We start from the raw sequence: 14,070 nt of genomic DNA on the forward strand, positions 1-14,070 counted from the left end.
GACTTCACTCTGTCATCTAAATACCCCACACTAATACATTTAATACATGAAAAGAACAGGTTTCAGCACATATGTCACATTGAAATTCATGTTGACAACAAACAGCAAACAAATCCTACTCCCACTTAAAAGATGGTTTTCCAGTTTCACACCACAGGCAGGAGATCAAAAGCAAGGAAGAGTGATTTGTGCAAGCCAAGCCCCACCTGGCTCAGCTATCTCACTCTGTTAAAGGCGCTGAGGCACGTGTTGCCAATTGATTTGCATGATTCGGTTTAAAACCAGAAGAGCATTTTTCCCTCTTTTCAAGACAAGTCACTTAGAAGGAGCCGGACAACAATTAAAATGCCAACACCTCTGTGTTAACTCTTCACTGACATCTTCCTGGTCATTTCTACAGAAACAGCTGCCACAGTCCAGAGGTGACCTAAAATATTCATTGAACAATCAAAAGGAAATTGCTGTTATGAGAAGCACTTTGAGAGCACCTGTCAAAGCTCTCTCAGCTGCACACTCAGCTTTACAGAACTCCACTGCCTTTTCTTTCAGTGTCTTCATATATTTATGTTAAAACACATCTACCCTGCAGTAAGTTGCCCTGCTGAGGCCTCATCTGGGTTCCTGTGACCAGTTCTGGGCTCCCCTGCTCAAGAGAGACAAAGAACTGCTGGAGAGAGGCCAGTGCAGGGCTACCAAGATGATCAGTGCACTGGAACATCTCTGTGAGGAGAAAAGGCTGTAGGACCTGGGGCTGTTCAGCCTGGAGAAGACTTGAGAGGGGATCTCATTAACACTTAACAGTATTTGAAAGGTGGATGTCAAGAAGATGGAACACTTTTCTCTGGTGTCTCAAGTGAGAGGACAAAGGATAACAGACAAAAGCTGGAAGTTCCACTTAGACATAAGGAAAAGCTACTTTAATGGAAGGGTGAGGGAGCCCTGGCACAGGCTGCCCAGGGAGAGTGTGGAGGCTCCTTCCAAATCTACCTGGACATGTTCCTGTGCCCCCTGATCGAGGGCAACCTGCTTTAGGAGACTGGGCTGGATGAGCTCTGGAGGGCCCTTCCCACCCATGTCCTTCTGTGATTCTGTGATAAGCTGCATATTATAAACATCAAATCTACAACATTTTGAGAGTCATCCAGCAATGGAGAAGGAAAATGCAACAACAAATGAGCAACATCAAAACCCTGTACTCTTCATTGGTAAACCTCTGAGCTGTGTCCATATCACTGCCCATTCCTGAGCATCATCTGCTTTGCTTTTATTTACTTATGAGGAGTCTCCAAACTAAAATTGCATCAAGTTGTGGTCTGGGACATACCTTGAAGTTGAGCTACTGACCTCAAACTCCCTTCACAGTGAGTGGTGACACAGTTGTTAAAACTCTACCTGATGGAATGCTGGGGTCTAGCTTTGGACAGGATAAAGGATGCTCGTGTGAGTCAGAGGACGCAAATGCCTACGGCAAACTGCTTCCTTGACCTGAATGACAAATGAATGAGACTGGGGACACAGAGGTGGCATGTCACAGTCACTGAGAATGAAGGCTGCATGTCACTAAGCTGCACAGGAAGGCCACCTTCCAGCAGGGTCACTGAGAGAGAACAGGACTATGACCAAGCAGCAGCACAGATTCTTCCTGTGTTCTGGAATCACCAAAGCTGCAAAAAACTGTTTCAGCTGGTTTTGCACCTTTTCTTTTTGGCTTTACCTCAGAACATTTCCCTCTGCAACTAAGGATCTGGTCCTTGCTTTGTGAAAATGCATCTGCATATATGGAAGACAATGTAGATTTGCAACAAGTACGCCAATAAATACCATCAGGGCAGCGATCTCTTTGGTACCACAGTCTAACCTTCCTGCTCCTCCAAGTCCTACTGTGCTACCTAAGTCGGGTCTGTACAGGACATGTATACAAAAAGGATTCTTCTTCCTGAAAGTGGCAAAACCAAATGATAACTGTACTGTAAGACAACTCTTTGAGATCAGCAGTCTCGAGTGCAGTTCATCAGCAATGACTCCTGTTGCTTCTGCTTTTAAGAGAGGCGTTCAGAGTTCATTTTCTGAAGTTTGGCAGGAAAATTATCTTCCAATTTCATCTCCAGAGCACAAATACTTGGAGGATTCTTCTCTAACTTGAGATCACTAGTAGACTGAGTCAAGGCCTTGGCATTTATTTTTAAGGCTTTTATGCTGTCAGCACTGTCTTCACCATCAGTGACGGGGCTTATTTCTTCAATTTTCAAGAGATCTCCAGTACTGCAAGTCTTCTGTGTGTTACTGGAAGTCATTCTCAGGGCTCTTCTTGGAAAGTCTTCCTGTCTAGAGCTAATCTTCTGAAGTTTATAAGGGAGCTTGTTTTTCTCTCCTGCAATATCAATACAGTCAAGTGAACAGACTTGTTCTCTTCTGGTTTTGTTGTCATCGACAAGACTACTCAAAGGAGATGATAGGGCCAGGTTCTCTTCTTGCTCTTTCACACTGTAAGGAGGAGTGGGCACTTCAAACGTGGCATGAAACTGGGAGTAATCAACACGGAAAAAGCCATCTTCTAGGGACATTACTGGGAGGAATCTGTGACCCCAAAGAACTTCATCTTCTGTATATGAAGTCCTGGCTTGACACGTCATTCCTATGGAAACAGAAGTGAGAGGATGACACTCTAATGTGAGCAAGTACATCAGCATATGCAACAACAAAACATGGGGTAAGGCTGATAAGACAAAAATCAGTTGCACTGTAAGGTAACAAAGATGACAAAATAGAGTGATTGTTCCTAGCTTATCTCCTGACAGTCCATGGAGTTTATCTGATTGAGCCTCTAATTGATTGACTAGATTTTCATGCAAATATTGGATGAAATATTGCAGACTTAACACCCAGCAAACAGCCTTTGATAAAAGCAAATCAGAAAATTAAGACTATCTTTGAGTTTGTATGTGATACTGTTTCTTGGAAGTCACTTTTGGGAGAAAGAATCATTGCTTTGGCAGAAGCTTAAAGAATTCTCTGGCAAAGATGGTGCGTGGGGGGAACCAGAGCCAAATGAAAAGCTTCATCTTCCATTCCTTCTATAAGCTAGGCTACTTTTTCTCCTAATAGTATGTCAAGACAAAAGCTGTGCAGACACACTGCAGTTGTCTTTTGTGCTAAGATATAAGTCCTGATGTAAAGTTTATGGAAGAATTTGTTCCACTTAGTGCAAACATACATCACTGACATGGGTGAACCGCCAGCTAATGTGTTCTAACCAAGCCCATGAATGTGTTACAGTCTGCTTTGCTCTCTGGTTACTGCCACACTAGTTCTCAGACACGTGAAGTATTTCCTGTGTGATACTCAATTGCACTCAGTGCAGTTATGAATTTGTGCTTCTCTAAGACACGTGGTTCAGAAAAGGCTTCTGTGAGGTTCTAAAGGCTTGACATCAAAGAGTGTTCTGCCCTGTGGATTGGGTTGTTTGTTTAGGGCTCAGTCAAGTTCTGTTCCCTGTCTGGCACAAGATGATTGCACTTGGCTGCACCAAAAGGACATCAGTGTTTTGAAGGCAGGAACTGGGAAACCAGTCATCTTGTTGAAAGAAGGATAAGAATGCTCTTTGATTAATCAAAACTGAACAAATCCTTGAAGGCAAAGGAAGATCAGACTATCGATGAAGCTACTGAACAGTGTGGACTTTAACAGTATGCACAGTGCTGCTTACATTGTCACAGGATTCATAACAGAATTAAGTCCTCAAAAACAAGGCTACAAAGTCAGCTGTCATCCAGACAGCACCACAGTTACAGGAAAAGTTTCAAGCCCCCAAAGTCCTGCTTGTATTTGCCAATAACCACGTGCTCCTGCAATATTTGGGACTATGTGGTCTATATTTGTATCCTAAAACTGTCTGAAAGTGACTTTGGCAATTTTTCCAGTTCATTTTCTTTTGGAATAGTGGTCTTTAAAAGAGGAGGCTCCTAAGGGTGTTGTACTCCTCCTCTACAATCCATATTTAGGGAATGACAGGGTGCATCCCTTCTTGGATGTATCTGGGCGTCAGTAACACAGAGCCTGTTGGGGAATGGACATCTCCTCTTGGCTAGAGTTAAAGGCCACTGAAGCTCTGCAGCATATGGCAGAACACTCTGGAGCATCCAGGATTAGCATCCTGAAAGGATTAACAGCTGCCTGACTAAAAATATCAGGACTGGAAAAAAAAAAAGAGACTAAAAATTAGAGCATTCATAATATTCCAAATCTTACCAGTGGTCTCAACGATTCCTTCAAGGATGACGACTATTTCAAATTGCTCACTTCTTAGTGATCTTTGTGAGAGACAAAAAAAGGGGCTCTTGGAGTTAATTTCGTGACAGATGGTTAGCGGGGAAACTAAAAACAGTTGATCAGCTCCAGTTCCAAATCCAACATCCAGTTCACACTGGTCTAGCGGCAGAAATTCTCCCTCTGGTGTCTGTCGGGACTAAAGGTGAGAAAAACATTTAGTAATCACTGTGTGAGGCAAAACATGAAATCAATGCAAGGAAGGTTCAAATCAATGCAAGGAAATTTCAGCATGCCTCTTTTAGGATTTTATCAGCTACATCTTAGCTCAGTACCACCTATATCTGAGCTCTAAGGTCTTCACAATGGAGGTAAAAATAAAACTAAACACAATAAGGCTGCTATATATGACCAGTTTTGACTTCTTTTATGCCACTAGGTCTCATCATAGAATCATAGAATGGTAGGGGTTGGAGAGACCTTTAGAGATCATCCAGTCCAACCCCCTGCAGAAGCAGTTACACCTAGATAAGTTCACATAGGAACATGTCCAGGCAGATCTTGAAGACCTCCAAGGAAGGAGCCTCCACACCCTCATCAAAACTTTACTAGAAGAGATACCTCTATATATTGACAAAAACTCTGGGTGCCACACTACACACCTTAACAACAGATGTTCATTATCAACACCCTGCATCAAAAGTCCCCATTAATGACAACAAAATCTACAAGCCAGTCACTCTTAACCCATTGCCTGAATTCATCTTTTGTATTTGTCTATGGCATTGATTTGTTTGGGATGTACTAGCTCATGGGCATGTACCACCTGCTGTATGTTGATCTTCACAGTGAACTTACGATCATGATTAACCAAAGTGCCCCATTTTTATTCACCTCATTTCACAGATCCAATGGATATATTGATATGATCCTCTAATTTTTCCTGGTATACAAAGTATAGCTAAAAACTAACATCAGGTGGCCAGGCAGCTCCTCAGCTGATGGCTTTAAAAGTCTCTGGAGGAAACTGCCTATTTAAATGAGAAGCTTTGCAGAGTCTATTTAAAATCCTTTCTGCTTACTGCTTGATTAGAAAAGACTGAACTCTTCAGGAGCTGACTATTGATTATAAGTGTAGCTTGTCCTGTAATTACTACATAGTTTTACCCTGTGTTGACTTATTCTGTTGCATTGGTATTGACAAATGCATTGGTTCCATTGCTTGGAAACTCTATCTATTAGTCCTGAGAGCAAGCTGGAGCTGGCAGTTTTGCCACTGACGTAGAATTGATCAGTATTCTTCTAAAAATAGAACACCTAAGCAACTGGAACACTTCCAGGTTGTCTCTGCTTCACCTGCATCTTGAAACTGCTGAATTTTTAACCACTTGGTATTTCCATAACCAATTAGGTAACTGATAGACTGCAGCTCCTTATGAAACACAACGAATTATTTCATTTAGGTGCTATTTGCCTGTTTTTCTGCTGAGGAAAAAAAAACCAAACCCAAACCTCATTTATCTTATCTAAATAACCAAGTTATTTCTCCCTTTCACAGGAGTTGATTTCTCTATTACTGATGAGGACAGGAAAAGATATCGGATGATTGCTTGTAAAAGCATTCTCACAGATGATTTGTGCTTTGAAAAGTAACAGACAGTGCCATAAAAGAAGACAAATCAAAATTACTACTTAGAAGTTCTGTCAGTCTCTGTTATTTGCAAAAGCGTAATCAAACAACTGCAAAAACATCCTTTTTCTTCTCCTCAGGGTGAACCCACAGAACCGAGCTGCTGCCTGCACAGCTGCTTTTGTTGTCAGCTGGTGCACAAATTGATTAGCAATGTAAGGATCTTTCCTTCAAGGGACTAAGGCTCAACATGAGCTAACATCTAAACCTCAAATTTCCCCCCAAGTTTAATAAAATAAAAAAAGAGTCTTCGATCAAATCCACTCAACAGTAAACAAATCCAGCGAGGGTGATTAGAGGTAACAGACCTGGGAGAAAGCAAAAAGTTGTGTTTGAGGTATTTGGTATCTTAACACACAGGATTTATTTATGCAGGGCATGGAGAATCTGGCAAAGAAACTTATTCAAATGAACCTGAATGACGATAGCTTAATAGTCCTGAGATGTTAAGGCTCCTAGCCAGCAACCTTTGTTGCGCAGATATAGCTTTACCCAAAAGGATCACGAGTCAGGGGACTGAAACTGTCAGCAATAAGTTTTGAAGGAGCATTTCTGATTCTTTATTTTGACCACCTGCAAAACACAAAAGCCAAATAAATTCCACAAATGAGAACATGCTTGAACAAGGGCACTGGTAACATAAAAATGCCCCAGCTTTCATTTCAAGTGTAGCCAGAGATGCAGAATCCAAAGGTCTCAATGAATTTCTGTAAAGGTTTAAGTTCATTCCTGTGGTTGCATTTTTCCACCTGTGACTTCCTGCCACTGGTTCTTTGGTTTGTGTCTTAACTAGGCAGACATTCACTGCATCATCACATAGTCTGTTTTTGTGTCTGACCAAACATTTAATCCTCTTCAAGACTTCACTCCTATCTTTTAATTGTTCTCATTTCTTTTCTAGACCCTGTTGTTTATGCACATCCTTCTTTAACTGGACATGCCACTGTTCTCTTATTATTAACCCTCTTTCAATTAACTTGTTTAGAGAACTCACACAATTATGGTTTGATACTTCTCCAGGTGCTCTGCTTATCGAGATCATGATATAATAGGGCTTCTTACTTACATACAAGGGCCTGACATCTGCCTTCTGTGCACCTTGTGTTACAATTAGTTTGCTTTCAGCTTATTTAAAGCTGCTAATTAGTGCAGCTCAAAAAACAGGCCATAAACCCATGCACATTGAGTTTGTGGCTACTGTGCTTGACAGTTGTATTTCTAAAACTATTGCTTACCACATGTTGAAAACAGGCTCTGATGATTTTATACCCCTCATCTTTCTCAATCAAAAGGCTAGCTGAAACACTTTATAGACCGCTTTACACACTGACATGTTCATCAGTGACATCTGTAGCCCCACTAAGAGAAGACAAAAACAGGTATTGTAACTGGGTTTTACTAAATCAATCCAAATTGCCATAGAGAATCACAGACTCTTAAGGGTTGGAAGGGACCTGGAAAGCTCATCCAGTGCAACCCCCCTGCCTGAGCAGCACCACCTGGAGCAGGGCACACAGGAACTCATCCAGCTGGGGTTGAATGTCCCCAGAGGAGACTCCACAGCCCATCTGGGCAGCCCACAGTGGATGCTGGTTGCTGTTGCCATCACCAGATCACTCGGATGTACTAGTGAGATCCGGGAATTAATAGGCAGAAAAACTACAGTTCACAGTGACAGTGAAAAGGCCAAGACCTGAAAGTGCACATTTTCAGCAGCCCATTCCAACCAGCTTCTATTTCGTGCCCCAGGAGTTTGGGTTTTTCCTACTTCTAGAGCACTCCATGTAAATTAGGAAGAGTCAGATTTCTGGATGGGTTTTTGCTGAAACACACACACACACACACTTAAGTCCTGTAACTGTTTTGCAAACTCTCCATAACTCAGTCCAAAAAGGGCCTCAGACTTTTCCATGACATCACAACAACTGGGCAGTCCCCTGGGTCAAACACAAAAAAAGCCATCACTTCATGATGACACCACTGCAACCTACTGAATATCCTAGGGCATGTTTCACCCTTTCAGTAAATGCCATTCCCACTGACAAGCCCATGTAGAACAGTAAAAATCCTCAGGGCTCCGTTGGTCTGACTGAAACACGATGTGCACTACAAAATATGTGTCCTATCTCAAGTACAAAAGTGTGATAAGACATATTCCTTCACATTCTTTCACTGTGACACAAGTAAAAAGAACTGTAGCTATCTAATGGAGTGTGGGAGATGTGTTGCAAGGTCAGCTGTCAACAGCACTGCACGAAGCACAGTGGAAAGAGGACAAATCACAAAAAGGCAGAACTCAGTAATGAGAAATGGTTAAGGGAGTTCTGGCACATTTACCATGAGATTAGAGGACACATAAAAGCTACTTTAACGCAGCTGATGTAAACTCACATGCTGCCAGAATGGATGTTATGGCTGCTGGAATGGTGTGTCCAGTTCAACAAGCTGAGGGTTTACAGAGAGACATGGGACCTAATGCCATGCTGTGTAATGAGGACTGAAGGGAGGTAGCTAGTACATGAACATTTAAGCTTCCCTGTGTCCACAGCCAAAGGTCGCAAAGCAGGATGAAAACAAGTCAAGGGCACAGTGAATGGTTGAGAGAAATCAATTATCAAAGATTCATTGTCTAGTGTATGAAACAGAACAGATGGTCAAACAGGTCCATCAAACGTCCTCATGTTTTGTGTCACAATGCATAGCAGCATTATGTAGCAAGAGAATCACCAGCAGGAAGCACACCAGCTTGTGTGTTTGGTGTCTTATTGCAAAGTAAGTTTACAGAGAATTAGTAGCACTGTAAAAACACAACTGGTTTTTGTGACACTGCTCTTCTTCCACTTTGACTTGTATTCCATCTTAGATGATTGAGTGAATTCAATACTTTAGAGAAGGTAACAAAAATTATGGTTCAGCTGTCTTTCTAATTCCTACCAGAACTGCTCCACTGTCACTCCTGACAGCTAATTCCCATACAGATCTCCAACCTCTTTTGGAAGCTTAGCACATTCTCCACTTTAAATGGTATCTGTGTTCTACCCAGATGGAAGAAAAACAGCCTTCAACAGTTAGCACTGGCCCATCACTTACTGGATCACAACTTGTTTCTGCTAATGATTAAAATGGCCAAAGAGCTGCTCCCAAGAGAGGATTACCATAGAGAATATAAAGCATTTATGGTATTCAAATATGATATTCTGAAATGAACATCATCCCTGGGATGCAGCTTCTCATGCTTCCCATTGAGTGTGCTCCTGTGACAAGATGTAGCTGCTGTGAGCTGTGTTACTTCAACACTATGTGCCACACAGACTGTTTCCCTTCATTCTACTCCTGCCTGACGGACTTCCTGGAACTCCAAGTCTGCCAAACCCTATGGTCTCTCTTTTCTTGGTTGTGATCTCCTTTGAATTCCAGTTTCCTTGCATGCTGAATTATGCTGACCATTATCAGTGATTAAGACATTAACAGACAATCAAAGGACCTTTCCACTAAAGCAAGGGTACCACCTCTTTCAAATGCTGGGCTGAAATCATGGGGTAAGAAACTGCAAGTTAGACCTCCTCAAGCCTCCCTAAGGTGAAGAGGCAGTCAAAGTTGATTTCATCCTGATTTAATGTCACCACAAATACATTTCTTAATCCCAGCTGTGACCTGCTAAGGGGTATGCCTTAATATCTATCCCTCCCTGCAGCTACTCTGTACTCTGACACATCCACCCCTCCTGACCAAAATGCCTTCCTCCCAGCCTCACAATGCACTGGAATTCCCCTGTGAGGTCTCTGATGAGATTATATTTTCCCCTATGCCTGTTTGGTTCTTTTTGTGGCTTCTACTATGAGCAGCCACAGCAAATTTTTCCAAAGCCCTCCATACTGCCTTGGTGATGTCCACTCACATGTGCCAAGTAACAGGGCAGAGCAAAACCCACCAGAAGACAGCACTCTGGGATGCTTAGGGGAATCATAGAATGGTAGGGTTGGAAGGGACCTTTGGAGATCATCTAGCCCAACTCTCCTGCTGAAGCAGGTCCCAGCTAAATCAGGTCCCAGCTAGACCAGGTCACTCCCGTGCTAGTCACACTATGGGTTGGTGGTTGGACCTTGGGCACATGGTTGTACTCAGCCAGCACCCTGTTTGCATCACCCACCACAAACTGGGCACTCCATCCCACCGTCATGCCAAGCCTCACCTTGATCAGCTTGCAGCGGATCTGGGCAGATACCATGTGGCTGTTGCGGAGGTTGCCAACACGGAACATGAGGCAGAGTTTGCCATCCCGCTGTGAGACCACCGCAGCACGGCTGAACATGAGGGTCTCAGCTCGCTTCTTGGGCTGGGACATCTTGATGAACATGCAGCCAATGAGGAATGCATCAACGATGGATCCCAGCAGTGACTGGAACAGGAAGAGCACGATGCCCTCCGGGCAGCGCTCGGTTATGTAGCGGTGCCCGTAGCCAATGGTGGCTTCAGTCTCTATGAAGAAGAGGAAGGCTGAGGGAAAGTTGTAGACGTTGGCCACACATGGGCTGTAGGTGTCATCATGCACCCGGTGCAGGTCACCTCGCAGGTAGGCAATGCCCCACCACATCGAAGCCATGACCAGCCAGGCCACTGTGTAGGTCAGCAGGAAGATGAGCAGGTTCCAGCGCCACTTGAGGTCTACCAGCGTGGTGAAGAGATCGGAGAGGTAGCGGCTGCTTTCCCCGCCCAGGTTGCCGTGTTGCACGTTGCAGCGCCCGTTCTTATCCACGAAACGCTGCCGCTCTCTGCGGCTGCGAGCCGGGCCCACCGCCTGGTACTCGTCCCCAAACTTCCTGCGCACGGCAGACATGCTGCCGGCTGCCGAGGGCCTCCGCGGGCGCGGGGAGGATGCGGCGGGGCGGGGATGGGGGAGTCGGCCGCGGACACTCGCTACCGAGCGCGGAGCCGGGGCCCCGAGGAACGAGCGGGAGCCGGATCGGGGAGAGCAACCGCGACGAGACCGACGAGACGCCGGCGGGACTGCGCAGCCGGCGGCGGAGCCGGAGCGAGGGGCGGGGGGAGGCGGAGCTCGCCGGAGACTGGGGCGGGAGCAGAGCCCGGGTCGGAGACCCTCGGGCGAGGACGAACGACAAATGTGGTTTCACCGTTCACAGCCTGGAAGCGGGAGCTCAGGCTGCCGGGGATTAGAAGAGGGATGTGAGCGGCACCGAGGCACCGGCAGCGCTAGGGGTTTTAAAAGCAAATCACAGAGTCACAGGATGGTGGGGTTGGAGGGGACTTTTAGAGCTCATCCAGTCCAAACCCCTGCAGAAGCAGCTCCCACCTAGATCAGGGAGCACAGGAACGTGTCCAGGTGGGGCTTGAAGAGCTCCAAGGAAGGAGCCTCCACACCCTCCCTGGGCAGCCTGGGCCAGGGCTCCCTCACCCCAACACTCAAACAGTTTGGCTTTGTGTTTAAATGGAACTGTTTGTGTTCCAGCTTCATCCCATCACCCCTTGTCCTCTCACTGGATACAACAGACAAAAAGTGCTGCCCCAACCTCCTGACACCCACCAGTGAGATCTTGGTCACTATGAATGAGCTCCCCCCTCAGTCTCCTCTTGTCCAGCCTGAGCAGCCCCAGGGCCCACAGCCTTTCCTCAGCAGGAACATGCTCCAGTGCCCTGAGCATCTTGCTGGCCCTGTGCTGGCCTCTCTGCAGCACTTCCCTGTCCCTCTGCAGCTGGGGAGCCCACAACTGGCCCCAGGACTCCAGATGAGGCCTCAGCACGTGTGGCAGAGCAGAGAAAAGGGGAGCAGAAGCTCCCTGGCCCTGCTGCTGGATCCACACTCTGCTGGATGCCCCCAGGCTGCCATTGGCTCCTTGCCCACGAGGCCACGTTGCTGCTCATGGGCAGTCGATTCTCCCCCAGCAGTGCCAGGTCTGTCTCCTGGAGCTGCTCTCCAGCAGCTCACCCCCAGCCTGTGCTGCTGCAGGGGCTTGTTCCTCCCCAGCTGCAGGACTCTGCCCTTGCCCTTGGTGACCCTCAGCAGGTTCCTCTGTGCCCAACTCTGCAGCTGGTTGAGATCTGGCTGCCTGGCAGCACAGCCTCTGGGCAATCAGCCAGTGCTCCCAGTTTGGTGCCAGCAGGGCACTTGCTGAGGGTCCCTCTGTGCCCTCACCCAGGTGGCTGATGAAGATGTTGAGCAAGACTGGCCCCAGAACCCATCCCTGTGCAACTCCACTGGCCACAGGCCTCCAGCTCCATCCTGTGCCATTGATCACCCCCCTCTGGGCTCTGTCATTCAGCCAGCTCTGTATCCACCTCACCTCCACTCATCCAAGCCATCCACTGCTCTCCCCTCATCTAGCCAGCCGGTTATGCACTCATAGAAAACATCAGGTTGGTCAAACAGGATTTCCCCCTGGTGAATCCATGTTAACTCCCCCAGATAACCACCAAAATTGTGAAGCTAGCTCAGTTATCCAACAAAGGAACATCAGGATGCTAATCCTCAGTCTGCACTGGGGAGAAAATGAATATTCCAAGTAAGCCTGACTTAGTCCATCAGAGTTCTTCCCTGAGGACCTCTGTGCATTCCTGCTTCCTGCTGAACCAGCTGGGGAGCTGTAGGGAACACAGCTCGGTCATTAGAAGCTGATGTGATTCCAATGCACCTCTCATGCTCCTGTTGGACAGAAAAGATCTGAAATCAGCAGTGTTAATTACTCATGGCTTTAGAAGCTCAAAGCTATAGTGACTTCCCCTCCCCTTGTCAGTTTTAATGTTGTTTCTCCAAAATAACTGGTAGTTTCTCAGTTATATATTAATAGTTTTATAATTCTGGTCAGTCATTTCAACACTTTGAGCAAAGCATTGTCAGTACAAAACCATAGCCCCCAGATACTGACTTTATAGCAACTAAGTCTGTAATCACTGGTGATGACTCTGTTTTTATTCAGCTCAAGGCTGAGAACTGAATGAACTGTTTGCTGGAGAGAGTTCAGTGCAGGGCCACAGGGATGACAAAGAGAGTGGAGCATCTCCTTTGTGCTGAAAGGCTGAGGGAGCTGGGGCTCTGCAGCTTGAAGGAGCCTGAGGGGTGAGCTCATTCATGTTCCAAATGCATCAAGGGTGGGTGTGAGGAGGCTGGAGCCAGGCTGTGCTCAGTGATGGCCGATGACAGGACAAGGGGCAACGGAGACAAGCTGGAACAGAAGAAGTTCCAAAGCAACACAAGGCAGAATTTGTTCGCTGTTGAGGTGAGGGAGCACTGGCAGGGGCTGCCCAGATGGGCTGTGGAGGCTCCTTGTCTGGAGCCATCCCAAACCCAGCTGGATGAGTTCCTGTGTGCCCTGCTCTAGGTGGTGCTGCTCTGGCAGGGGGGTTGGACCAGATGATTTTTCCAGGTCCTTTGCAATGCTTAAGATTCTGTGAATATCCTCAACCAATCATTTCCAGACTAATCTGCAAGAACTAAATGTGTCAGCCTTAACAAGTACATGATTCTGAGGACATACACTTGGTTGTATCAGTACACACTGGACATTACTGATGTAACTCAACTTTCTTGTCATCTTGTCTTTGCCATCCTTTGTGAGCTACATTTAGAATTAGAGTTCCCATAAATCTTCAGCTTGCTAGGGAAGTGTTCTCCTCAGCAAACTGTGGGTACTGCTGTGTAAACACTACCTCAGGGTATGTTGGAGGTTCATTAGCAGAAGAGCCATCCTGGATGCCTGCAAACACCCTCTTCAGTTGCTGGGTGACCTGAATCTCTTTTGTGCACAGGAAGAATATTGGGTATACCCAAAATGGCAACACCTTCCTCTTTACCTACTCCTCCTGGCTTGCACAGGATCCTTGTGATAACGTCTTGTGATAAACTGGATGTGTATCATGGGGCTTGAGTGGACATTACTAACAAGCTGGGCTTTCAAAACAGCAAACTTGCTAAATGCAGTCTAAGGAGAGCCCCACTGCCTGGAAATCTCTCTTTCATGACATTAAAAAACCCCATTCTACAAATGTCTGTTCACAAAGTGGAGAACCCTGAGTGCATTTTCCAGAGAGTTTTGATTTTTGAAGGCATTTTGATGGCATGCACATTATCTATGACTACAGCTGGGTACTCCACAGCAATA

At 45.9% G+C, this 14,070-nt stretch overlaps 1 protein-coding gene across 1 annotated transcript; it reads right to left on the reverse strand.

Moving 5' to 3' along the window:
• LOC133628697 (G protein-activated inward rectifier potassium channel 1-like) lies at positions 1-10,793 on the reverse strand. Its single transcript, XM_062017156.1, has 3 exons — positions 10,149-10,793; positions 4,249-4,465; positions 1-2,635 (listed from the first exon to the last, which is right to left on the reverse strand). The coding sequence occupies exons 1-3, from the start codon at positions 10,791-10,793 to the stop codon at positions 2,040-2,042; spliced, it is 1,458 nt and encodes a 485-aa protein (XP_061873140.1). The 3' UTR covers positions 1-2,039.
• Positions 10,794-14,070: the final 3,277 nt, after the last annotated feature.

Source organism: Colius striatus, chromosome Z (assembly GCF_028858725.1).
Source record: "Colius striatus isolate bColStr4 chromosome Z, bColStr4.1.hap1, whole genome shotgun sequence".
NCBI classification, from domain to species: domain Eukaryota; kingdom Metazoa; phylum Chordata; class Aves; order Coliiformes; family Coliidae; genus Colius; species Colius striatus.